At 37.7% G+C, this 26,175-nt stretch overlaps 1 protein-coding gene across 4 annotated transcripts in view; it reads right to left on the bottom strand.

The window, feature by feature from the left end:
- PTPRZ1 (protein tyrosine phosphatase receptor type Z1) overlaps nt 1-26,175 on the bottom strand; it is a 182,236-nt gene that overhangs the window by 84,230 nt on the left and 71,831 nt on the right. For all 4 annotated transcript variants that reach the window (XM_013985677.3, XM_013985675.3, XM_013985674.3 and 1 more), the window contains exons 3-4: nt 3,027-3,206; nt 295-446 (exon numbers count right to left, since the gene is read on the bottom strand). In XM_013985677.3, the coding sequence (XP_013841131.2) occupies nt 295-446; nt 3,027-3,206 (332 nt within the window). The remainder of the gene's footprint in view (nt 1-294; nt 447-3,026; nt 3,207-26,175) is intronic.

Below are 26,175 nucleotides of genomic sequence, written 5' to 3' on the forward strand. Positions count from 1 at the left end.
GTATACTGATGATATTTTCCTCTTTTTTTCCTACTGGGTTATGGAAAGAATTTCATTCATTCACTCAACATTTATTGGTCATTTAAAACGTGACACCTGAATTACCAGGAAGTGGAAAACTAAATATGGGTCTTATTAAATTTAGTCTGGGGGGGAAGGCAGATATTAACCAAGTAAACAAAATATTACTGTATAAATTCTAAAGTGTGATTATAAATGAATCATACTATATGCTAAATAAAATCCCAATGATTCAGAAAATAAAAATAGTAACAAGTGGAACTACTGACTTACCTCAAGTGGAAATTTTTGTCCTTCTAAACTGTGCTCTGATCCATCAGAAGACATATTGCATTTTCCCCAGTGAAACGTTATCTTGCTTGCTTTGAATACTATTTCTGAAACTCCTCCACTGAGACGGTAGTCATTAGTCAGATTAATTTCCACTTAAAAAAAGAACAAAATTGCATCTAAGCTTCTGAAATTCAAAATGACAAATTTAAATTTTCTTCAATTCAAGTACATTAAGAAAATAATTTATTTGATAAATTAAAAAAAGTCACTATGTTGGAAGCTGAACGTTGTAACTCTGCATAATATACTTAATATATCCTATTGCCACAAATGTAAAATAAACGTTAAGGCCTGAAATGCCATATAATACTAAAAGCAGGAGATGGTCAGTCCACCTGCCTTGCTTGTTTGGTGTCCTGAGATTGCTGGACAAAGCCCTGGGCATGAGAAGGTAGTGAGGGAACAGTTAAAAAGAAAGAAGAGTGGGAAGAAGAAAATTCTGTACCTCTACCTTCTCACACTCAGCCCATTTCTACTCCTTATCAGGCTGCTGTTTTTTTGTTTGTTTTTTATCTTTTTGTCTTTTCTAGGGCTGCACCCCAGGCATACGGAGCTTCCCAAGCTAGGGGTCTAATTGGAACTGTAGCCGCCGGCCTATGCCAGAGCTACAGGGATCTGAGCCGAGTCTGCAACCCACACCACAGCCCATGGCAACACTGGATCCTTAACCCACTAAGCAAGGCCAGGGATCGAACCCTCAATCCCATGGTTCCTAGTCGTATTTGTTAACCACTGAGCCAGGACAGGAACTCCCAGGCTGCTGTTTTTGTCCCAACTCCTTGTGCCTCCAGGCATCACCCCAGGCTTCATCAGGCTTCAGAACTTCTGTCCTGGACCGTGGCAAGGAAAGAGAGAGACCCCTTTCTACTGAAGGGGTTTTAGCCATCTCATGTTTGAACCCTCGGTGACAACTCTCAGAATCTTAAACTCTCCTGTTTGAGTTCCATAGCAGATACTATCTGACTGTATTTTAAGAGACATCTGGAGATGAATGATTCTCTTGAGAGCCTAATGCAAGATTTCAATGCCTCTCAATCAGATTTAAACAGCCTTTGTTCCAACAGGCAGAAACCATCTTTGGCACTTGGAACTGAATGCAATGGCCAATGTAAAGTCGGCTGAATAAAACATAATGCTTAACCTTTAGGTTGTGTTTTTTTTCAGTTGATACCAGCCAACCAGAGACATAAACTTTCATGAATAATAACAGGCACAATAATAATGGTCAACCCTTATTTATCACTGACAACATGCCATCCATTATCCTACTTCACAGGCATTAAATATTTGATCCTCACACAACACTAGGAAGAAGATACCATTACAATCTCTATTTTACAGATAAGGAATTTGAGTCACGTTGAGGTTAAGTAACTTGCTCAAGCTTCCAAATTGTGCTTTATTTACTTATTTATTTATTTATTGGTCTTTTTAGGGCCACACCTGCGGCATATGGAAGTTCCCAGGCTAGGAGTCAAATGGGAGCTGCAGCTGCTCACCTACACCACAGGCATGGCAATGCCAGATCCTTAACCCACTGAGTGAGGCCAGGGATAGAACCTGCATCTTCATGGATACTAGTTGGGTTCGTTACTGCTGAGCCACAATGGGAATCTCAAACTGTGCTTTAAATAGCCAGTAGTAAACCTAAAAATCGTGGCTCTAAAGAGCAAATGCTTGACTACACTCCACTAAGAAAAATAAACAGAGATTACATGCTTTATAACATCCTTTAAAACTGATAATTAAAACGTCAAGATTTGGGACAAGATATTCAATGTATTTAATTAATAATATATTATAACATGTAATAATTCTCTTATTCATTCAACAAATATTCACAGAATGGTTAATATGTATCAGGCACTAATACAAAAAAGTTCCTACCTTCATGGGACTTGAAATTAAATTGCCACACTCAAATAATTATATTACCAAAGTATGAAAAATAGAGAAAAAATGTACTAATGCCAAAACCACCCCAATATAGCTATTATTACAGTGAGTATTTTTTTAATCTTTTCCTATAAGTATATTTGTTTTTATATAACTTCCTGATACACATCTAATTTCATTTCAAATACAATATCAGAAAAAAAGAATGCTGTTTCACTTTTGAAAACTTTTTTGGCTATTTTCTATGGTATTATATGTTGCATACCAAGAAAAAAAACTTAGCGACTGCTTCCTAAGTTTGGTATATAATATTAAACTTTCTATACAGAAGGGCTAGTGATTTCTTAAAATTCAAGTATAGTAGATTGCTATTTTCACGTCCAAATGTTTAATATAGCACAAGGCTGAGCAGAGAAGATCAAACAAAATGCCTAAGAAAAAGAAATCCCCATTCACTAAGTGATTAACTAGTGATGAAGTTATTAAATTACATTAGCTACATATTACATTATCTTTATCATCTCTTTCAGTGGAGGCAGCTTCACTGTTATACTGCTGGAGAATATGACATGATAACTTTGGTCATTTAATTTTTTGTACACATTTTTAAAATACCTAAACTTCCAATTTTCTATGCTATATTTGATTTTTTTCTAGCCATAGTTTCTATTCAATTTATAGTACATTATTCAAAGGAAAATAAGATGAAAATAACCTAAACATACTCTAGGTCTGATAAACATATTAAAGTCACAAACAAAATGCAAACATCTTACCTGTTTTTCCAGTGTTATGAATGAATGTGTTTTCCAAAGAGGTCTTATCCCAACCCTGAAATTTAAGTTTCTTGAGATTCACATTTACTTGTGTAAGATCTTCATCAATATTGATAGGAGACTGTTTGGGGCTATTGCATGTTGGATATTTCTTTCCCCAGTTTTTTTGATTCAGTGCTCCTGGGGTGGGGGGAAGGTAAGAAGTTAGATTCTTAAAGTACCATGCAACAGCTAAATTTTATATTATAAAGTAGTTAATACATAGCATTAAAATAGATACAATAGTAGAAAAAACTGAGACACCTTTAAACCAATTCTTAAAACAATTATTGTTGGCCCTCTATATCTATAGATTTCGTGCCTGCAGGTTCATTCAAATTTAAAGCAAAAAAATATTTGGAAAAAAAAATCCAGAATGTTCCATAAAGTCAACTTGAAATTGCCAAGTGCTGGCAACTATTTACATATCATTTGCATTGTATTTACAGCTATTTACATAGCATTTACATTGCATTAGGTATTATAAGTAATCTAGAAATGATTTAAAGAATAGAGGAGGATGTATGTTGATTATATGCAAATACTACGGCATTTTATATAAAGGACTTGAGCATCTGAAGGTTTTGATATTCAAGGGAATCCTGGAACCAATCCCCCACTCCCATACTGAGAAACAACTGTATGCCGAGATTTAGATTCTGGGTTTTAATACGATACACTATAAAAAGATGCTTATGGAACAAGTGCATGGTTCAACAGCAGCCTTGTATAGTCATCACGCTCTTCCATATCAATGGAAAACCTAATTGTCATATCAAGTAGTAAGTCTCAGCTCAAGGTTCCAGGCTGGAGGGTATCCAGGTGATAGAAGCTGAATTCTGACTTCTTCAGCACTCTCCATGGGAGGAGGCCCCTTTAGACTTTCTCTCATTCTTGCCATTAAGGAATATGGCTTAATTTCCATCTGCTCAGGATCGAATTTATAAAACTGTAATCACCAGGCTATCCTTGAAATAGGTCCTTCCTTCCCTTCTCCTCCCTTTTTTCCTATTAATAAAACCTATCAGACTTCATTTAACAATAAGATAACTAAAACAGGGCTTTCTATAAAGATTTTTTCTTAGAGTGAAGTGAATTTTCATCTGTTCCACAGAATGAATAGTCTACTAAACCAAAACTATCTTATGTTGCCTCTATTTCACCACTACCTGAAACCACAAACCATCTCTCATAACCTTATTTCATTGGACATTAACTTAGCTAGCACCCAAGCAGTGTTAAGAACAGGTATGTTTCATTTAAAGATCTATTAAAATATATGAAATGTTGTGAGTCCAAGCCTTGCCTTTGCTCTTAGGCTTAACTCCAGCATTTCTGTAGATATCCAATGAAAGAAAAAACAGGCAGCAGCTTATATTCTTTCAAATGCATAAGGCCATGATTTTACATGACTGATGTTCAGACAAATGATAAGAAAACATACTCTCCATCTAACTCGAGTCTTATCTTCTTTTTGTGATAAGGGAATCAGTGAGGATTGATTTCCATGCAAGCTCTCATAATGTGACAAAGCTAATTTTGCATAATTTAACCCAGGAAAGAAATAATAATTAGTCACACCATGAAACTGCTTCTACAGCCTGGAAAAATTAGGTAATTCATCTCCTAGTGAGGCATCCACCAGAATCAATAAAAGGCGCTGAAAACTTATTTTAAGGTCTAGCTCTCTTCTTAGAGAGTACTTGAATACAATATACTTTAAAAATGCAGAGGGATGCATATTTTGGCTTCTAGGAGCAGCTTTCAAGATTCAAGTAATAATATGTTAATTTCAATGTAAAGATCATTGGCATGGAGACAAGAAAACACTTATTTTACTAATGTCAACAAAAAAGAAGCAGAAACAGAAATTGCAACACAAATCAATTAGACCCTTTTTCTTGCTTAAATTCTTTAAAACAGTACAATAAATTCCTTAGGAAGAGTCTCATAATTGTGTCACAGGGAAATACAATATTTTAAGTCTCTAGTAACACCACAAACGATTTATAACCTGTTTTTTTTCCATATCATTTAGTGCCTATCTCTACGTGGATTCTAGCTTAGCATGTCCACAACCGAACACTTGATTTCTGCCCTGCAACAATTTCACCTTCCCCTAAACACAGAAGCCATCCTGGAGCCTCTTTTCCCTCCTCAGCAAGACTTTTGGGTCTAACTTTAGAACATGTCCTTAATGGAACGTAAATTGGTATAACCACTATGGAAAACAGTATGGCGATTCCTCAGAAAACTAAATATAAAACTACCATATGATCCAGCAATCCCACTGCTGGGCAAATATCTGGACAAAACTATAATTCAAAAAGAGCCACGCACTCCCTATGTTCATAACAGCACTATTCACAATAGCCAAGACATAGAAACAACCTAAATGACCATTGACAGATGAATGGATTAAGAAGATGTGGTACATATACACAATGGAATATTACTCATCCATAAAAAAGAAAAATAATGCTATTTGCAAAAACATGGATGCAACTAGAGATTCTTTTTTTTGTCTTTTTGCCTTTTCTAGGGCCGCTCCCATGGCATATGGAGATTCCCAGGCTAGGGGTCTAAGCGGAGCTGTAGCCCCCGGCCTATGCCAGAGCCACAGCAACGCGGGATCTGAGCCTCATGGCAATGCCAGATCCTTAACCCACTGAGCAAAGGCCAGGGATCGAACCTGCAACCTCATGGTTCCTAGTCAGATTCGTTAACCACTGTGCCATGACGGGAACTCCAGAGATTCTTGTACTAAGTGAAATAAGTCATAAAGAGAAAGATAAATATCATATGACATTACTTACATGCAGAATCTAAAATATGACACAAATGAACCTATCTGCAAAACAAAAACAGATGCACTGACATAGAGAACAGACTTACGGTTGCCGGGGGTTGGGGAGAGCAGGACGAATGCGGAATGTGAGGTTAGTACACGCAAACTATTACATTTAGAATGGATGGGCAATGAGGTCCTACTGTATAGTGCAGGGAACTATATCCAGTCTATTGGGAGAGAATATAATGGGGGATGACACAAGAAAAAGAATGTATACATATTTATATATATATGTTATGATTGGGTCACTTTGCTCTACAACAGAAATTGGCACAACACTGTAAATCAACTATATTTTAATAAAAAAAATGAGGATGTCTTTTGTTTGTGAGTCTAAGCACTCAGAGGTCTAACATAGGATGGCAACAAGAAGGAAAAAAAGAAAACTGACCAATTAAAGAAGCATTTCTTTTCTTTTTTTTTTTTTTTTTAATGGCCATACCCTCTGCATACAGAAGTTCCAAGGTCAGGGATTGAATCTGAATGATTGTTGCAACCTATGCTGCAGGTGCAGCAATGCCAGATCCTTTAACCCACTGAGCTGGGCTAGGGATTGAACCCACATCCTTCATTGCAACTTGAGCCGCTGCTATCAGATTCTTAATCCACTGCACCAAGAGTGGGAACTCCTAAAGAAACATTTCTAAACTCAACTGCAGGTCACATCTGACTGTCATATGGCAATTTTGTTGAGTAGTTCCCACTAAACTTCTGCAGAAGGATATAAAAAAAAGACCTCATGCCTTTTTTTTAAAATCTTTTTTAGGGTGGCACCCACAGCATAATGGAGGTTCCCAGGCTAGGGGTCTAATCGGAGCTGCAGCCGCTGGTCTACACCACAGCCACAGCAACACCAGATCCGAGCCACATCTGCAACCTATACCATGGCTCACAGCAACACCAGATCCTTAGTCCACTGAGTGAGGCCAGGGATCGATCAAACCTGCGTCCTCATGGATGCCAGTCAGATTCATTTCCACGGCGTCATGATGGGAACTCCAAGACCTCAGGTCTTAAATGTATGTTGTTCGACGGTGTACAGCTGGATGATCTGGAGTCACCAGATAATGTCTGAAGTGCACCAAATGATTATAGCGAATGTCTAAAACATCTACTAGATCATGACTCCTAGTACCGTATAGGCTCAGGAAGCCTCCTTAATTTTTGTGATTCAAGACAAAATAAAAGAGTCAGAAGAGGAAAAAGGAGTTTTTTTTCCTTAGTGAAAAAACTGTAAAACAGAAAAAGTCCATAAAAATAAGACTTGGAGGTTCTATTTACAAAGGACTCTGAAAAGAGAATGTTTCAAATCACCATAAGTAGGAAACCAGGGAAAGTAAATTATTAAGCGTTAAAATTGTGCCGAAGGATGAAACATAAATCAAAGAATCATTAAATATACTTTAGCTGTTTTAAATAACGAACCATTTAGGTTAACCTTATGCTTAAACATTATTTTTAAAATTCCCAAATTAATGGTTTTTAATTTTTCATGGGGAGATCTCAGTCATGTAGTAATTAAAGTCAGGATAAGGTACCTGAGAAAGCAGGTGTACAGAATTCATTAGAACTATATTTTATCACTTGAGTGTTATTAGCAAATGTTGTGAAGGAGGAAATTAGGACATGCACCATAGCTGCAGCAGAAGATTATCAGGGTGATTTACATCAGGAGGACTGCAGAGAACTAAATGTCAGCCCTAGAGAATTAAAATAAATTATTCATCCACATATTCATCCATTTATTGACTCACTTGAATTAGTACCACTCCTATAAATTTCCTGTGCTTACCTCTACTGGAGGACTTAACAGACTGTACACTGTGTGTCAACTTATCTGTTGCCTCTATATCTTATTATCAAACCCTGAGTCTGGCACATGGTAGAAACAAATTAAGTGCTTGGGAAAGAGTCTTTGAACACCAAATGAAGGCATTCAATATTTACATCCTGTGCACTCTTTATTCCAAGCAGAATGGAAAGCAACTGTAGGCTTTGTAGGAGACATGCACGGGTGCACGAGTTTCTTTGCTTGCTTGTTTATTCCTGCATTCCAGAAGGTTGGGGGCATGTTCAATAAAAAGGAGACAAATGCCTAAAGGCATGGATGGGATGAAAGAAGGTAAACGTGGATAGCAAAGCACACAGTTCAGGCCTTGAGGGATGGGGAGAATCTTGATAGGCAGAGAGGGCACTGTCTGGTTGAGTGATGAGCCTCAGCAAACTTCCGATGGCAGAGAAGTGCGGGCAATGTTCAGAGACAAGCGAGCACGCCAGCTCGGTCCATGAGCAAAGAGGAAATGCTGAGGAATTCTACAGAGGGAGATGAAAAGGCAGGCAGTGATCAGAAGTACCTGGGAAGGCCAGTGGGCGGCACCGAGGCTTTGGAAGCTCACTGCTGCTTGATCAGAGAACCTGAGCTGGCAGGAATGCAGATGAGCAGGAAGGGGGAGCTGCATAATTAGTAGCCATTACCATTGGTATCTTTTATTTGTCTTCATTCGATTGGTACCTAACCCCTGTGCAATGGACTGAATGTTTATGTCCCTCCGAATTCATAGGTTAGAATTCTAATCCCTGTTCGGAGTGGGGCTTTTGGGAGGTGATGGTGTTCAGAGTGGGGCTTTTGGGAGGTGATTAGGTCATAAAGGCTCTGACTAACAGAAGGGATTAGTGCCCTTACGAAAAGGACTCTAGAGAGAGATCCCTTGCCCCTTCTGAAATGTGAGGGCACAATGAAAAAACAGCAGTCTAGGAAGCAGCCCTTACTAGAGATGAAATCAGCTGGTGCCTTGATCCTGGACTTTCAGTCTCCAGAGCTGTGAGAAATAAGTTTCCGTCGTTGATAAGCTACCCGTCTATGGTATTTCGTTACAGCAGCCTGAATGGCTAACATACCTTGTAATTATTTGAACTACAACATGTCTGTCTTTTATTCATATGGTAATTTCAGCACCGTTCTTAGAAGCTGACACTTAAGGATTAAATAAACATTTCCTGAATGAATAAATACTTCAATAAAATAACTACGGTTACTTACATTTCAACAGCTTTGCACTACACACCTTCAAAATACGAGCACATTCTAAAAAACATTCTGTGTGGGGAAGTATTATTCTACCATTTTCTGTCATAAAAATATCAACTGAGGCGAACTACGATTTAAAATAAAGAAGGATAGAGTAAAAAAATACCTATGCAGGTTTTTTAATATTCAAAGAAAAAAGTGAGAAAATGATGAAAATGAAAATCAAAGAAAAAAATTATTCTGCTCTCTTTTTTGGCATGATTCCTGTTAAGCCTTATCTTCCAATGTCAGAAAAACAGACAACAATGACTATAACACAGCATAAGGTATTCAGCAGAGATCCACTGAAAATTCATAGAAATATGATTTAAAAAATCCCAATATTTACTCCTTTTCAAGGTTACCATAATTTGCTGATAATTAACAAGATTTGAATAACAGCAGATTTGGAACGGATTCTTTAAAGATAAGATATTATTAAGAAAAACATATACTGCTTTCAATCTTAATGAATTTCTTTTCTATTCTAGGTTTTGATGTAAGAAAATGTTTGTGTCTCTATATATTTACATATAAAATATTATTTAGAGGAAAACATAGATGTAATATTGGAATGTAGACTGCAGTAATGATGGTGGCATTAATTGTAAGCAATTGCTTTGAATAAATGCCACTCAAGATTCCACATACTATAAATCAAAGCTTTATAAATTACTCTGGGTTTGCTATGCATGTTCTAACAAATACACCAGAAGCGAAAATTTATGTCACTGAAACTGCATAAAGCTATCAGCAGTGAATGTCTTGGATTCAAATTTCCGTTTATTTATTCCCTGCTGTAGAGCACAGAGAACGCGACCCAGTATTCTGTGATCATCTATGTGGGAAAAGAATCAGAGAGAAAGAATATGTGTATCTGTACGACTGGGTCACTTTGTTGTACAACAGAAATTAGCACAACCTTGTAAATTAACTACACAAAAACTTAAAGAAATAAATAAATAGATTTTGATTTATTCAAATATAAAAATGAAATAAATCAGTGTTATTTTCAATAGAAGTATAGTATTTACCTTAGCACTCTGGCAAAATGGAAAGATAATATATCTAAGTAGACACTTTTCAGATGAGGCAATAGGGTTCTTGAGAAAGGGGGCTTCCTCAGAGATAAGAAAATGCCCCCCCCCCACACACAACACTGAATAATAGTAACTGAGTAATTTTATGTCACACCAGTAAATGTCATCACATAACTTGAAAGCAAAGGAAGAAGGATGTCCGAGAGAACTTACCACGTTGAGAAAAAGAATGAGGATGTATTTTTACACACACAAATCAGCATGCCTGTTTATGGCTGTGGTTAAACAGAGGTTTTTGGAGCTAGAAAGAGCAAAGCAGCTGGGTGAAGAGAGATACTGGCTGCTGTTAAAACTGCACTCAGTGGATAAATTCGACCAACTTCAGAATGAGAAGCTGTTTAGTCAAGAATGCATTTTCCTTTAGCATCTATCCCAGTAGGACACTCACATCAGGGCAGCAGAAAATCTTTGCAAGCCTGGCAGATGTATCCAAATGACAAAGGGTCACGCATGTCAGGAAAAGTAGTTATCAATTTATTCAGGAAACTAAGAGCTCAAAAGTTCCTTAAGTACTACGATAGTGAAGAAAAATTATTAATTGAAGTTCAGTATAAGGAGAGAGAGAGAGATCAGAAACTTATTTCAAAGTTTCTGTTTAAATTTTTAGGGCTTTTTCAGGTTGGAAAAATCCAAAGTTAAACAAACATAAAACCTTAAAAAAACAGTAACAATAAAAATTACTGCTCTATAATGCAATAAACAACTTAAGTTTTTTCAGATCAAAGGGGGGAGAAACACAAGATGAAGATCTAAGGACACTCATAGTAAAATACTCTGAAGATAAGTAATCACAACCAGATAACATGTGGATATAAATGAGGTTAATGAATAGAACCAGTAGAATGGTACTCACAGTGGGACACAACTAACCATGGTTTAATCAGAAAATGTAATGAAGTCTATAGAAAAGTAGAGAAGAATTGAATTAAGGCAGAAAATTACAGGGGTACAAACTAATGCAAAAGAATCAAAGACTAAAAGTAGAATGTCATGTCAAAGGGCTTAGAAATGTTTAAATGATCTTTATTGGAAAGTGAGAAAAGGACATATACACACAGGATGACTCCCAAGACCCTGCCGGAGCACACCTGGGTGTATCGTGGTAGCCACCATGTTTATAGACAGAATGGATGGAAAGAAAGACTGTGCATCTGGGAATCCACCTACAGACAGATTCCCATGGAAGTTCACTACACGATCAAAAATATGGGTCTGAGAGTCATTAAGAAGTCTGGACCAGAGATAGAGACTGGGGAATATCAGCATAGGGACTAATTTAAAACCATGAACATGGATGAAATCTTTCAATTAAAGGTAATAAGCAAGAAGGGTGATGATAAGACACTGAATTAACATTTAGGGAACATAAAAGGAGGAGGAAGCACCCAAAGAAATGAAGAATAAGTAGCCTGAAAGAGAATTGCAAACTTAGGAGAACATGATGGTTCCTAGTCGGATTCATTTCTACTGAGCCACAACCAATGATATAAAAAGTTTAGCCTGATGACTGTGTACCTGAGAAAACTGTCTTCACCTTACTTTTACGCTTGTAAAGTGTCAATAAAAATTTGCTTTCAGAGTTCCCGTCGTGGCGCAGTGGTTAACGAATCCAACTAGGAACCATAATGTTGCGGGTTCGGTTCCTGCCCTTGCTCAGTGGGTTAAGGATCCAGCGTTGACGTGAGCTGTGGTGTAGGTCACAGACGCGGCTCGGATCCTGCACTGCTGTGGCTCTGACGTAGGCCGGCGGCTACAGCTCCGATTAGACCCCTAGCCTGGGAACCTCCATATGCTGCGGAAGCAGCCCAAAGAAATAGCAAAAAGACCAAAAAAAAAAAAAAATTTGCTTTCACCAAGAGCAACATAAAGAATAATTTCAATGAAATTAGAACACACCCTCATACCATGCACAAAAATAAACTCAAATTGGTTTAAAGACTTAAACATAAGACAAGATACCATAAAACTCCTAGAAGAGAACATGGGCAAAACATTCTCTGACATCAACCACACAAATGTTTTCTTAGGTCAGTCTCCCAAAGCAATAGAAATAAAAACAAAAATAAATCAATGGGTCCTAATACAACTTAAAAGCTTTTTGTACAGCAAAGGAAACTATAAAAAAAAAAAAAAAAAAAGACAACCTATGGAATGGGAGAAAATAGCTTCAAACTATGCAACCAACAAGGGCTTAATCTCCAAAATATACAAACAACTCATACAAACTCAACAGCAAAAAAAACCAAACAACCCATTTGAAAAGTGGGCAGAAGACCTAAATAGACATTTCTCCAAAGAAGACATATGGATGGCCAATAGACACATGAGAAATTTCTCAATATATATATGTTTTTTGTCATTTTTTAGGGCCACATCCGCAGCATATGGAGGTTCCCAGGCTAGGGGTCTAATCTGAGCTGTTGCTGCCGGACTAAGCCACACCCACAGCAAAGTGGGATCTGAGCCGGATCTGTGACCTTCACCACAGCTCAGGGCAATGTCGGATCTTTAACCCATTGAGCAAGGCCAGGGATGGAACCCCCAACCTCATGGTTCCTAGTCGGATTCGTTTCTGCTATGCCAGGATGGGAACTCCACTCAACATTATTAATCATTAGAGAAATGTAAATCAAAACTATGTTGAGGTATCACCTCACACCAGTCAGAATGGCCATCATCAGTATGTCTACAAATAACAAATGCTGGAGAGGGTGTGGAGAAAAGGGAACCCTCCTACAGTGCTAGTAGGAATGTAAATTGGTACAACCACTATGAAAAACAGCATGGAGGTACCTCAGAAAACTAAATATAGAATTACCATATGACCCAGCAATCCTACTCCTGGGCATCTATCCAGACAAAACTTTCACTGAAAAAATACATGTACCCGTATGTTCACTGCAGCACTACTCACAATAGCCAACACATGGAAACAACCTGAATGTCCATCAACAGATGGATTAAGAAGATATGGTATATATATATGCAATGGAATACTACTCAGCCATAAAAAAGAACAATACAATGCCACTTGCAGCAACATGGATGGAAGTAGAGGTTCTCATACTAAGTGAAGTAAGTCAGAAGTAGAAGACAAATACCATATGATATCACTTATATGAATCTAAAATATGGCACAAATGAACCTATCTATAGAGAAGAAACAAAATCATGGACATGGAGAACAGACTTGTGGTTGCCAAGGGGGAGGGGGAGGAAGGGGGACGGACTGGGAGTTTGAGGTTAGTAGATGCAAACTATTGCATTTGGAGCAGATAAGCAATGAGATCCTGCTGTATAGCACAGGGAACTATATCTAATCACTTGTGATAGACCATGATGGAGGATAATGTTAGAAAAAGAATGTATATAAATGTATAACTGGGTCACTGCTGTACAGCAGAACACTGCAAATCATCTATAGCAAAAATGTTTTTAAATAGAGTAGTTTAATGGCAGCGGATTCCTTAAACATGTATATTGCTGGATAATAATAAACATTATGCGACATTAGTGATCATTTTGATTGTTCTTTATTACAGAATAAAACTAGAAATGTTTCCTAAAATAATAACAGAATAGGCTAGAATTGAAAAAAAAAATCCTATGAAGAACTGAAGCCCTGTTTTTCTTTTGCATAAATCTACCTTTTCTCAGTCTTGCTTTACATCATGGTCCTTCCAAACAAGGTGAATGTTCTCTAGACAGACACTCAAATGTCTATTGCTTGAGGGAAATGACAACTAAAATTGAATTTTTCATGAGCAATTTGAAATAAACTGTTTAATGAGAGCTAGGAGAACCTCTGAAATATAAAAGGAATACATGATAAAAATTATTACCAAATTAAAAGCCTGAAACGAGAAAATAAAAAGTGTTTAAGTGATAATTAAGCCAAACTTCTATTTAAAGACAGCAAATTTAATGCTTGGTTTAAAAAATCTTAAAGTTACTCATGAATTGTACTAAATTGTTTTAGTGTGGCAATAAATAGCATGTGAGAACCACCTAGTCTATTGCTGTGTCTCTAGCCTTTCTGTTTACTGAATCTCCATTTTTTAAAAAATTAATCTCAAATCAGGAAACCCTGAACATAGACAAGTCTGAACAGTGGCCTTTTCATTTTTTTTTCTAATTTATTTTTTAGTGATATTTAAATGTAAGAGTTTTTGAATTAAATAATCCCACTAATGACAATTTATACATCAGATATAATAAGCAGGTAAATCGACTTATATTGCAAAGAGATTTACTGCAACAGTCCGATAAACGAGCCAGTAGCCCCACTTTTTACATATATACATAAAAAGACTAAAGACTTTAAACTAAAATGACTAGAGGCTTTAAATTAAAATGTTATGGGTCACTGCTAAGGGACTATCAATCCCAGATAAAGAAAAAAATGTTATAATTGTTATGCAAGTCAAATATATTTGATTTTTAATAAATTGAATAAATATCTTGTACGCAAAATCAGGCTACATTTACATGGACTCAAATGTATTCTCTTAACTGTGTCCACCTTGTATCCAGCTCAGTGGAAGATTCTGCAACAGTCTTTTCAGTAACTACAGATATAAGCAGATTCTCTCTTTGGATGAGTAAATTCCCTGTTCCTGCATGACTAACCAAAGATGATACGCTAAGAAGCTGGGGCAAAGGAAGTGAAGCAAGCAGAGAAGGGAAGCCTGGTGAGAAGTGACAGAAATCCCAAGGAGGGCTGCTACAGGCAGCAGAAGATGATGAAGAGGCAAGGCTGGCTTTTGAGCCAGCATGAGCTAGATCTTTGAAAAACTTGGAGGCCCCAGCTGACATCTGCTGGACATTTTCAACTAGTTAATGCTGAAGAATGGCCAAAATTAAGAACAACAATGCACAGGCAGAAAAGCAAATTCCTCTCTTGCTTTGATTTACTTAAAGTGCCTCCATAAACACCATTAACAAACAAACAAACAAACAAAAACACATTTCTAAAAGGTGTTCAAGACAGTCAAATTAGGAAAACCCTTCAAATAAGCCACTCTTCTCACTGCCCAAAACAAAACTTTAAAAAGTTACATTAATAATACCAAAAAGTCTTATAAACAACGTGTTTTTTCCTCCGTGGTAGAGAGTTGAGGTTATAATCACCTCAACTCAAAGAAGCCACTTTAACATTTGCTTAAGAAATCTATCTAAAATGTTGGAAGTTTCAAAGAAGCTGACCCAAGACTATATCTCTACAGAGATAGACAAATTTGGTTAGCACAAAATATTTATTTTCAGCAAATTCACTGTGATTCCATTTGGAAGTTCTCTGGGGTGACAAAATGGAGAAAATCTTTCAGATCTAAGATCTAATTCCATCATAACTCAGCATGCCCTCGTTGAATCACTTGGACTTTGTACTCTCCTAAATAAAAAATATGTTTTATGAATTAGTCTTCTGATTTCATGTTCAAAGAACACGTGTCTGTGACCTTGATGAGTAACTGGAAGGTGAATATTGGCCACAAACATGGTATGTTTCTAAATCCACTCTTTCTGATCCTATTCTTTGAACTTGTAGGGGTCTGCTACTGATTGTCTCAGTCTCAATATAATATATATTTTGTTAATATGTCTAGATCTGAAAACACAAATATAGATTTTTCTTCAGGAGTTCCCATTGTGGTGCAGCAGAAACGAATCCAACTAGGAACCATGAGGTTGCAGGTTCGATCCTTGGCCTTGCTCAATGGGTTAAGGATGTGGCGTTGCCGTGAGCTGTGGTGCAGGTGTGTAGGTCAAAGATGCGGTTAGGATTCCGGGATCCCGAGTTGCTGTGGCTGTGGTGTAGGCCGACAGCTGTGGCCCCAGTTGGATCCCTGGCCTGGGAACCTCCATATGCCGAGAGTGAGGCCCTGAAAAGCAAAAAAATAATAAATAAATAAATAAATTTTTCTTCAGTGAGTGTAGGATCTAGACGGAGGAGACATGCATAAACCATCAATGCAATAAGAATGAAAGGTACTTTAATAAAGCTTTGTTTATGTGATCAATTCCCGGGGGTGACATGATTGGTTTTGAAAAGGAGATGAGGTGGAGTGTAGAAAGCTGAGTATACACATTCGCTAAAACAGGATTACTTCTGCTTTCTTGCCTGAGCCAATATCACCAGTTCCCTTGAAACTAGAGAAGACAGTGGGGTTTTGATATTTACCTGCAGCTCTCCTACCTGGATCTTACTTTGCTCCTTCACCTATATCCGGCATTGGGGTTGTATGCGTGATCTGCCAAGTCTGACTCTCCTGGCTTCTGATTATAGCTGGTCCATTACAGAATCCCAGGAATGGGAAAACCCACCCTAGTTCAATTATTCAATCATTGCTTGAATCCTCGATACAATACTCTTAAGAGTAAGCTTTTCTGCCTAGGCATAAATATTGCCGATGTTAGGGTCTCTTCAACTCACTCGGCCTAACTTCAATTCTGGATTTTTTTCAAGGTCAGAAAGTCATTTCCTCTATCAAAATAAGTTACTCTCCAAAAGTAATTCCTCTCCAAATTATATATACTTGGGGCCACATAAAACATTTAGTTATTTTCCCACAGGATGACCCTGTATATGAACATGGACACTGTGGTCGCCTGAGCCTTATCCTTTTCATGATAGAGTCACGCTTGCTTCACATACATCAAAGACTCTTTATCGACCAGGGGAGCTTCTTCCAAATACTCTCCACGTTGTCTGTATTCTTTGTAAAGCTTGGCATCTAGAGCAGGGCACAGCGTTCTTTAAACAATGAAATATGGAAATAGAGATGCATTTTCTAAGCTACAAAAGATAACTGAAACTTTATCATAATAATAATAGCAGCAACTTACATGCGTATAGTGCTTTCTTTGGGAAATAGCATGGCATAATGTTGGAAGTATGGGTTCTGAAGTCAGACTTCCTGGGTGAAAATCGTGTCCCCAACTACTTCTCAGATGACTAAGTTCATAGGTAGGTCTCTTTACCTCTCTATGCCTTGGTATCACCACTTGAAAACATGGACCACATTAGGATGAGCCTCAGAGAATTGAGGCTTACATGAGCTAGTACAGAGAAAACCATGAGCACAGTGTTTGAGACAAAATAACAGGTTATATACTCTCCTTTTTACCAGACTTCACTCTTTCTTAATCACACCAATCTTTTTTGTGTGTCAGCACCTCTGCAGGAACCATGCTCTTGCTTGAAACACAGACGCCCTTCCTCTTCACTGGCAGTCTCCTTCTCTTCCTCCAGATTATGGCTGAAATGCCTCCTCTTAGAATGACCTTTCTTTCTTCTGCTAAGGCTATTGCCTATCACATCACGATGCCTATTTTTTTTGACAATACTTCTTAACACTCTGCCATTATTTTGTTTGGTTATTTGTTTTTCTTTCCCTAATGGAATGGAAGCTTAATCAGAGGAAGTACCTTCCTTGTCTTGTCAACTGTTATATTTATAAAGACTAGTACTGAGAAAATAAATGGATAAGTATCACCTACAATTATTCTTATTATTGTGTTTATTAGTATTTATCATGTCTCTTAGTTCTCACGAGTGATGTGTGAAGCAGGCAGATGAATGAATTCACATTTTTAGAATAACTAAAATATATAGTGAAATGTATTTCACAAATGTAAGGGGAAACATGGCCACTAAAAATGAATAAACCCACCAAAACTCTCTAAACATTTCCTAGCAGCTGCAGAGAATTTGGTTCAATGGAGCATGAAACTCTATTTCATGTGCCCTAGTTCATCATATTAGGAAATTTCAATGTGTATTAAAAGGAAACAGTTATTTAGAACCAAGAATGATAATGTTATCATGACAGATAATTTAGTTTAGTCTGGATTTGGCGTCACAAACAAAATTCTAATGGAACCTAAGTAACAGAATCTGAAAGAGTTACAAAACAAATTTTCACTGTGACATCCTACTTTCATTTATTTCAGTTAGAATTTCTGGCAGACTTGAATAAAGGGAATCTCACATGAAATGATGTATTTCTGAGGCCTCTGTATTATTTTCTAATCCAAATTATTTCCATAGAAAAATCATTAAACAATGTAAAATTACCAATGAATTATCTTTGTTTTTCAATTAAAACTAGAGGTAATCCCAATAATTGAAATTAGTTTAATCAAATTTCTACTCTAATAGGCATTATTTGTGGGCTCTATGATATTACATTTCCCTTTTTTCTATTAAACAATTAAAATTTACATGTATCTCCATGTAAACAGCAACACAAATGACTACAGATTAAAACAGTAAAAGACTGTGTTTTAACCTTCTTCACCTTCTATTCCTCTTTTAAAAGGTAAGTCTTGCTAACTAGTTGGTATACTTATTTCCCAGTGTCAATAGGGAATTGATTCCAGGACCCCCTCAGATACCGAAACTGATGGGTGCTCAAGTCTTCTATATAAAATGGTGTAATATTTGCATATAACCTATGCAGATCTTCCTACATATTTTAAATCATAGCTAGATTACTTACCTAATACAATGTAAATGGCATGTAAATAGTTGTAAATACAATGTAAATGCTGTGTTAAAATTGTTGCCAGGACCCAGGCAAATACAGTTTTACTTTTTGGAACTTTCTGGAATTTTTTTTTCTAAATACATACATTTATTTTAACAGCTGCATCATGGCATATGGAAGTTCCCAGGCCAGGGATGAATCCAAGCTACAGCTGAGACCTATGCCACAGCTGTGGCAACACTGGATCCTTAACCCGCTGCACCACAGCAGGGATTCCATTTTTCAGAATATTTTCAATCTACAGTTGGCTGAATCCAATATTCCTATGTGGAATTTTCTTTGTATTATTAGGACTCTGATTCCCTGTGCCAGGCCATCATTTTGAGTGGATGCCCTCCTCCTCTCTTTTAACATCTGACACTCTACCCTGGTCAATCCTGCTTGGGTTGACCCCTCCACTGGCACAAACATTTATTTTGCTGGGTCTCTCCTCATGGTTTTAGGACTGAAATATTCAGGATGAAATGAAAGGGAAATGAAGGGAAGAGGAAGTAGAGAGCAATAAAGAGCTCCAGTTTTTGTCTATGCATTGGCACTTGTAACACATGCGTCTACCTGTAATCATTCTCTTCTTACTTTTCTTTGTAAGTCAGAATCATGTTACATATGTCAATATGATTTGCTTGGTGTCTCTAAACAATAAGTGTTTTAGAGATCACTCAGTGTCAGCATACTTAATTCTGCCACATTTTAAGAAGTGGCCATATATGATATTCCATAGCATGAATATACTATAATTTATTTTATACACGCACATACACACACATGCAGGAATACATTTATTCACTCTTCTAGTCTTGGACAACAAGGTTGACTCCAATTTTCTTTATTACAACCAAAGCTTCAATTAACATCTTTGTACAACTCTATTTCTAATCTCACTAAAGAAATCTCATCACATTAAAATAGTGACAAACTTTAAAGAAACTATAATGCAGCAATAACTTCCTTGGTTTATGGCTTCTAGAAAGCTGCTAAAGCATGAAATAACAAGCAGAACATTCAATCTTTTCCGATGAAAATGAAGCTATTCTTTTGTCTGGTATGATTTCAAGGGCATAAAAAGGCTTGCTGACCAAAATTATCTCCCTTACAAATGGACAGTGCTTGAAATTCTCATGAAATTATTCTTGCAAGGATTCAACCTATAAAGGCAGTCTACAAGGCAAACATCTTTCCTGAGAGGCCTCCCATAAACTCATTAGTTCCTATTACTCCGAGTAGAGTTCATCAGATCAGGAAAACAATATTTGAGAACAAGTACACTGAGATGAGGCTGTCAAGGACAGACTGATGTTGTCAAGGATAGAAAGACACATTAGACTTCAGACGAAAGGTTGATAAATGGGAAAAGCAGACAAGTGGAAAATTCCTGAGAATGGGGTGCTGCCTGAAGGGCAGATTCTGTAGAGACAAAAAAGATGGCACTCAGGGTAGTGGCAGGAGTTGTGTGAGGGATGGTTGAGAACCAGGGGTGGTTGCTTGGGAAAAATGGTGCCCCAAGAGCAGTTCTAGGGACTCATTTTGAGTCAAAGCACACGTGCTTCACAGCGTCTCAGGGAGTGGAGAAAGATGACACATTTGAAGATTCAGATGGCCACAAAAGTTGCACTTTGCTCTCACTGGTTAACCATAACTGGTTTACTTTTTAAAATGATCTTTCTTCTATTTTCAGTTTTATTACATAAAAATAAGAAATTATGAAATCAAAGAGAATACGCTTCATTAACCATGAATAAAATATTATAACCCAGTATTCTTCAGCAATTTACTTGAATGAAACTTTACATTATTAGTTTTGTTAGTGCAGTCATAAGTCATCTTAGAAATATTAGGATGTCAATTTCAATATCATATATAAGAATATATAATACCTTATATGATATATAAGCAATTAATTGTATTAAGTCATATTTAATGAGTGTTGTTACATCAGTATCTTCAGATTTGAAATGTAGGATTTTTAATTAGATGAATTTATGCTCTTGACAAGGCAATTTTATTAAGTAACTCTAAATATGTTTAAAAATAAGAGACCTCCTTTTTTTGTTTTGTTTTTTTTTGTCATTTTCTTGGGCCATTCCCACGGCATTCCCAGGCTTGGGCCATTCCCACGGCCATTCCCAGGCTAGGGGTCGAATCGGAGCTGTAGCTGCCGGTCTACACCACAGCCACAGCAAAGCGGGATCCGAGCCTCGTCTGCAACCTACACCACAGCTCACGGCAACGCTGGATCCTTAACCCACTGAGCAAGGGCAGGGATCGAACCCGCAACCTCATGGTTCCTAGTCGGATTCGTTAACCACTGCGCCACGACATGAACTCCCCGAGACCTCCATTCTTTAAAAATAATTTAATTTATATTTTATCTCTTAGTTTTATAAGAAAAATTGTATAGAAAAATATTGATTATGTGCTGTTATAAAATCTCACACCCTTTAAGAATAAGTTAACCAAGGCAACCAGACTGTCACATTTTTAGGGAAAAAATAAAAGGATTGTTTTTTTCTGAACTCTATCAGCTGAGGAGGGGTGGAGGGTGGGAATCAGTAAGTAACAAAGTTCACAAGACATAGGCAGGTAAGTGAGTAGGAAGAAACTGACCCGTATGTCAGATGGTAGAGACCGAGGCAAATACACAAGGAGGCTACGTCAGCAATGATGAGCATCTAAAAAACCAAATGAGGTTTAAGCAAAGGAGCCAATCGAAATGAGGCGAGCATGTTTTCTTGGCAGGTTGGCAAGAGACTTCAAGGGAATAGCATTCATACCACCCCCGTTCACTAACTACTCCCCCATTCCCCATCCTCCTGTCCCAGTGTTCGTATCCAGGGAGCTGGTAAATGGAAACTGAAGTATGCAAGATGGACTGGGCCATGGTCATGCTAAGGGCTGAGACTGCAGGCTGAAGGTGTGGGAACCCTTTAAGAATAATGCTGTCTGTCCCATTAAGCCCCCTTCGCCTTTCTGTGTTCCTGTACCTCCCAAAGTTGATTTGGCTTATAAAGATAAACCTGCTTCTTCCATTTCTCAGAGGTCCTAGGGGTTCTACATGGGAAATGCTGAGTTATCTATTAGGATTTGGGACTCTTGCCTTGAAGAACCTGAGTCCTATGGATCACTACTTAGGGTTAGTCTCCATTTTATACTCGGAATTAGGACTTAGCAAGTCCAGGTGGTTTTTCAGAGTGTGTCCATCTTACCACATCCCTACTCTACCAAGAGAACACCCTTACGTCTTAGGGACAGCACCATTTCTACAGGATGCTCTGTAGAACTTTTCTCAATCTTGTTATGTTCAGTGTCTTTTCCCAGAGGTAATAAGAGCCATGGCAACTGATCTTGGGATTCGTGTAGGGCAGAAAGAGCTCCTATATTTCACTGGCTCCCGTGAGGGAAAATTTTGAATTTCTTCTCACTCATATTCTCCTTTGGAACATGGTCCAGAAGAGGTTCCCATAAAAACTACCATGACATACAGGAATACAGGATGGGGGGACTGTAAAGCCACATTGCTCAGTGGTGGCTCTATATTACTGGACAGTCCCGTAGGTATTTGTAGGCCATTACTAGGTCTTTTCTCCACTTCTTTGATTAGGATGAAAATTCTTGTTTCAAATTCAGGACCCTCTACCCGTACTGCCCACTCATAATCAGACCGGAGTCCCAGTGTTTCTTGGGCTTCTCTGTCACTAACAACCTAGGGTCTTGAATGCCATCTAATGGCACACGCGTGATGGGTGGGGTGTGGAACTCTTAATGAGGGAAGGAAATGACATAACTGGGGTATGGTCTCTACTGAATTCTATTCTGAAGACACTAGACTATGCTTCCTGACAAAAATTTGACCAAAATGACAAGCCACTTCTTCTAAACTTTGGAGAAGTGACCCTGTCACTAAGTCCAACATTCTCCTCACGTTCTGGAGAAGAGGCTGTCTTTAGCCTCTGAGGGATATCCCATGGCTAACACGGCGAGAGCTTTCTTCTCCCTGTACTGGATATGGATTGGATGTTATGCCTGACACACTGCCTCCCGGATGTGGGTAAAGGGACATCCAGAAAGCAAAGAAGGAGTAGATACGACTGGCTGCAGATATCAGTGCAGATATAAGTAGTTTTTCTGGAGTTTCCAACTTTGACCAAGTCATTACCAGGCATGGCTTAATTGGGACTTTTCATATAACCTGGAGGTATACTGTGAATTCTATTAAGCCAGAACTGAGTCAAAGGAAATAAAGATTTTCCAAGACTTTCAACTTTAAAATATATCAAAAATAATATTTACTTAAAATAAGACAAGGGCTTGGCCTTACACATTTTGTAGTTGTTTATTTACTTGAGTAAATTGAATTCCTGTAATTTTGGAAACTCTCCAGAGGATAATAGGCTAAAGGGACTGTACTCAATATTCATGGATGAGATGGCAGCCTTATGCAACCAAGTTTAACAAGTCACTGTCAGTCACTTCCTTTACCTATAGATGTTGGTCTGCTGCTGCCAGATAAGAAGTGATCAATAAGAATGAATAAATAAGTGAATGAGGTGATTATCCAACAGCTCAGGATCTATCATCCACTGTAATAGTTTCAAACACATTTTATAGTAGAATAATGGGATCTGAAAGATGATTTTTTTTTTTTCTCAGTTTCTATGGACAACTACTAAAATTTTCTTTTTTTTTTTCTTTTTTCTTTTTAGGGCTGCCCCATGGCATATGGAGGTTCCCAGGCTAGGGGTCGAATTGAAGCCGTAGCCACTGGCCTACACCACAGCCATAGCAATGTCAGATCCAAGCTGCATCTGCAACCTACACCACAGCTCATGGCAATGCCGAACCCTTAACCCACTGAGAGAGCCAGGGGTGGAAGCTGTGTCCTCATGGATGCTAGTTAGATTCGCTTCCACTGAGCCATGATGGGAACGTCGTAAAATTTTCAAAAATATCCCCCAGGATGAGAGACTCAATTCCAAGAAAAATGCAGCCTAACAATGGAAAATAGAACTTGTATGTGTAGCGGTAAAATAATTTATTCTTTGGAGCTGACATTAGTGACTTGGAAAATGGCAATGAGTTACTCAACTCCAAACAGCTCCTGAAGAAAGGAATAAATAATAACTTTAACTAAAAAAAAAAATCTAGAAAAATTTCGATCCTATTTTTAAATTAGTAAAGGTAGCACTAAATTATATTACCAACAGCCAAAAAACTTAGGAGGAAATCGTTATTAACAGTGTAGTATAGGAGAACTACAGGACTGGAATTTGGAAACTAAAAAGAAAAGAAAAAAGCATCCAGGAATTAATAACAACATTTTGATATCATTTGAACTCGGGCTCTTTTGGAACCAGGTCAATAGAACGGATTTTTAAAAGGTTATGAAAAAGCGCTTTCCTTGGCAATTGCTGGAGGTAAATGTGTCTAGAGTCATTCAAGGTAAAGACAGCTTGCAGCCAGCCTCACTAGTGAGGGTCCTCCTGGACCCACTCAGGTCAGAAACTTTCCGATGTGGGTGAAGATGCCCTTGTCTGAACACGGTAATGGAAGATGCGTGAAGGACTGCTCAAGTTTACCTCTTTACTGATGCAGAGAGCAGCTTTTGAAAATAACAATGACATGGAGTTCCCATCATGGCTCAGTGGAAACGAATCTGACTAGTATCCATGAGGACGCAGGTTCGATCCTTGGCCTCACTCAGTGGGTTAGGGATCTGGCGTTGCTGTGAGCTGTGGTATTCATCGCAAACGCATCGTGGATCCCGTGTTGCTGTGTCTGTGGCGTAGGCCGGCAGCTACAGCTCCGATTCGACCTCTAGCCTGGGAACTCCATATGCTGCCGGTGCAGCCCTAAAAAGAAAAAAAAGAAAAAAAAAAAAGAAAAGAAAAGAACAATGACAATGTGATTATACAGTAAATAGAAGCCATAAGAATATTCTTTCCTGTCACTACACCACATCCAAAGAGCTAAAGCACTTTCATGTGTATCAATGTACTGACACACAAGCTTTCTCTTTTTTACTCTATCTTTCATTCATTCCCCAAATTAAGGCAATATGAGGAGAGAATGATCGAGATTCTGGATACTACAAGATGAGGTTCCCCCGACCAACAGCAACAGGATCCCCTGAGAAGTGTTAGGTATTAAATTTATAGCCTCCACCTCAGATTTACTGAGTCAGAAAATTCTGGAAGTCAGACTCAGTGATTCTATTTTGTTAAGATTTATTTAGTAATGCCTAAATATCTAGGTAATTCTGATGCACACTAAAGTTTAGAAACCATTGGTTCAGATTATAAGCTCTCTATTTAATGCTCATGTTAAGCTTTATCATTATTATCATTATTATCATTATTTTGTTTAGGGCCATACCTGCGGCATATGGAAGTTCCCAGGCTAGAAGTCGAATCAGAGATGCAGCTGCTGGCCTCTGCCACAGCCGCAGCAACAGCAACGCCAGATCCAAGCCATGTCTGCAAGCTACACCACAGCTCCCAGCAATGCTAGATCCTCAGCCCGCTGAGCAAGGTCAGGGATAGAACCCAAGTCCTCAAGGATACTAGATGAGTTTGTTACTGCTGAGCCACAAGGGGAACTCCCTAAGCTTTACCATTATAATTGCCCCTTCGGCAATTTCATTTTCAAAAAATGAGCAAAATGCACAAGTTTAGGAGCAATCAAATTAAGAAAATGGAATTCCATTCTAATCAGTATTTTATTATTTTTTAATGTTATTTACATATGAAAGACTTTCATATAGTCATAAAAAATGTTTTTAGGTACTCATACATAAACAACTGTGACAATTTAGCACTAATCTTAACACTACTAAACAGGTAGTAAATAATTTTTCAGCAATAATCTATCTATAATCCTAAAATGAGTGAATTTCAACGTCTTGTAATCTAATACAGTCCAAATACGGTGAAAAACTTGGATATATCTCCTTGGCAAAGTTTAATACTTATCTGACCAACAGCTGCTTGCTGTTTAATTGCTTAACATTAGGAAACTGGAAGGTGATGAGATTATTTAATGCCAAGTATTAATTAGGATCAAATAAATATGTTCCTTAGATCTCCGTGGTATCTAATCTATATAAATGTCTTGCAGTGATCACTCACAAATGATTAAACAAAGGTCAGATACATTAGAAGAATTCGGATCATATGCTCAAACTTAATTTTCTACTCAACTTACTTTTAAAATTGTTGATGGCATAAAAATAGACACACATCGATAGGAGTTGGACTTTGAATCGAGCCTTCTTTCTTGGGCTCAAACATAAAAAAAAAAATCTTAATCGCCCCACATGAAAGGAGCAGAATGGTTATTATCATTTACCAAAACATGTACAGGTGACGGGTAAAGGATCATAATTAATAGTCACAGAACCTTCACCCCAAATCTGCTCTGAAGTCACAGTAGCATCCCAAACTGGCTTTCTGTACTCTTCTCCCCCAAAATTAAAGATGTTGCTAAAAGGAAACAATAGGCGCTGCTCTTTAAAGATGAACCGTTCTCCTTTCTAAAGAGAATGAACTCT

Source organism: Sus scrofa, chromosome 18, assembly GCF_054392235.1.
Source record: "Sus scrofa isolate SSC_HxYL_T2T_F1_AM1 chromosome 18, Sscrofa_HxYL_maternal_Yorkshire_Landrace_v2.0, whole genome shotgun sequence".
In the NCBI taxonomy this organism is placed as follows: Eukaryota; Metazoa; Chordata; class Mammalia; order Artiodactyla; family Suidae; genus Sus; species Sus scrofa.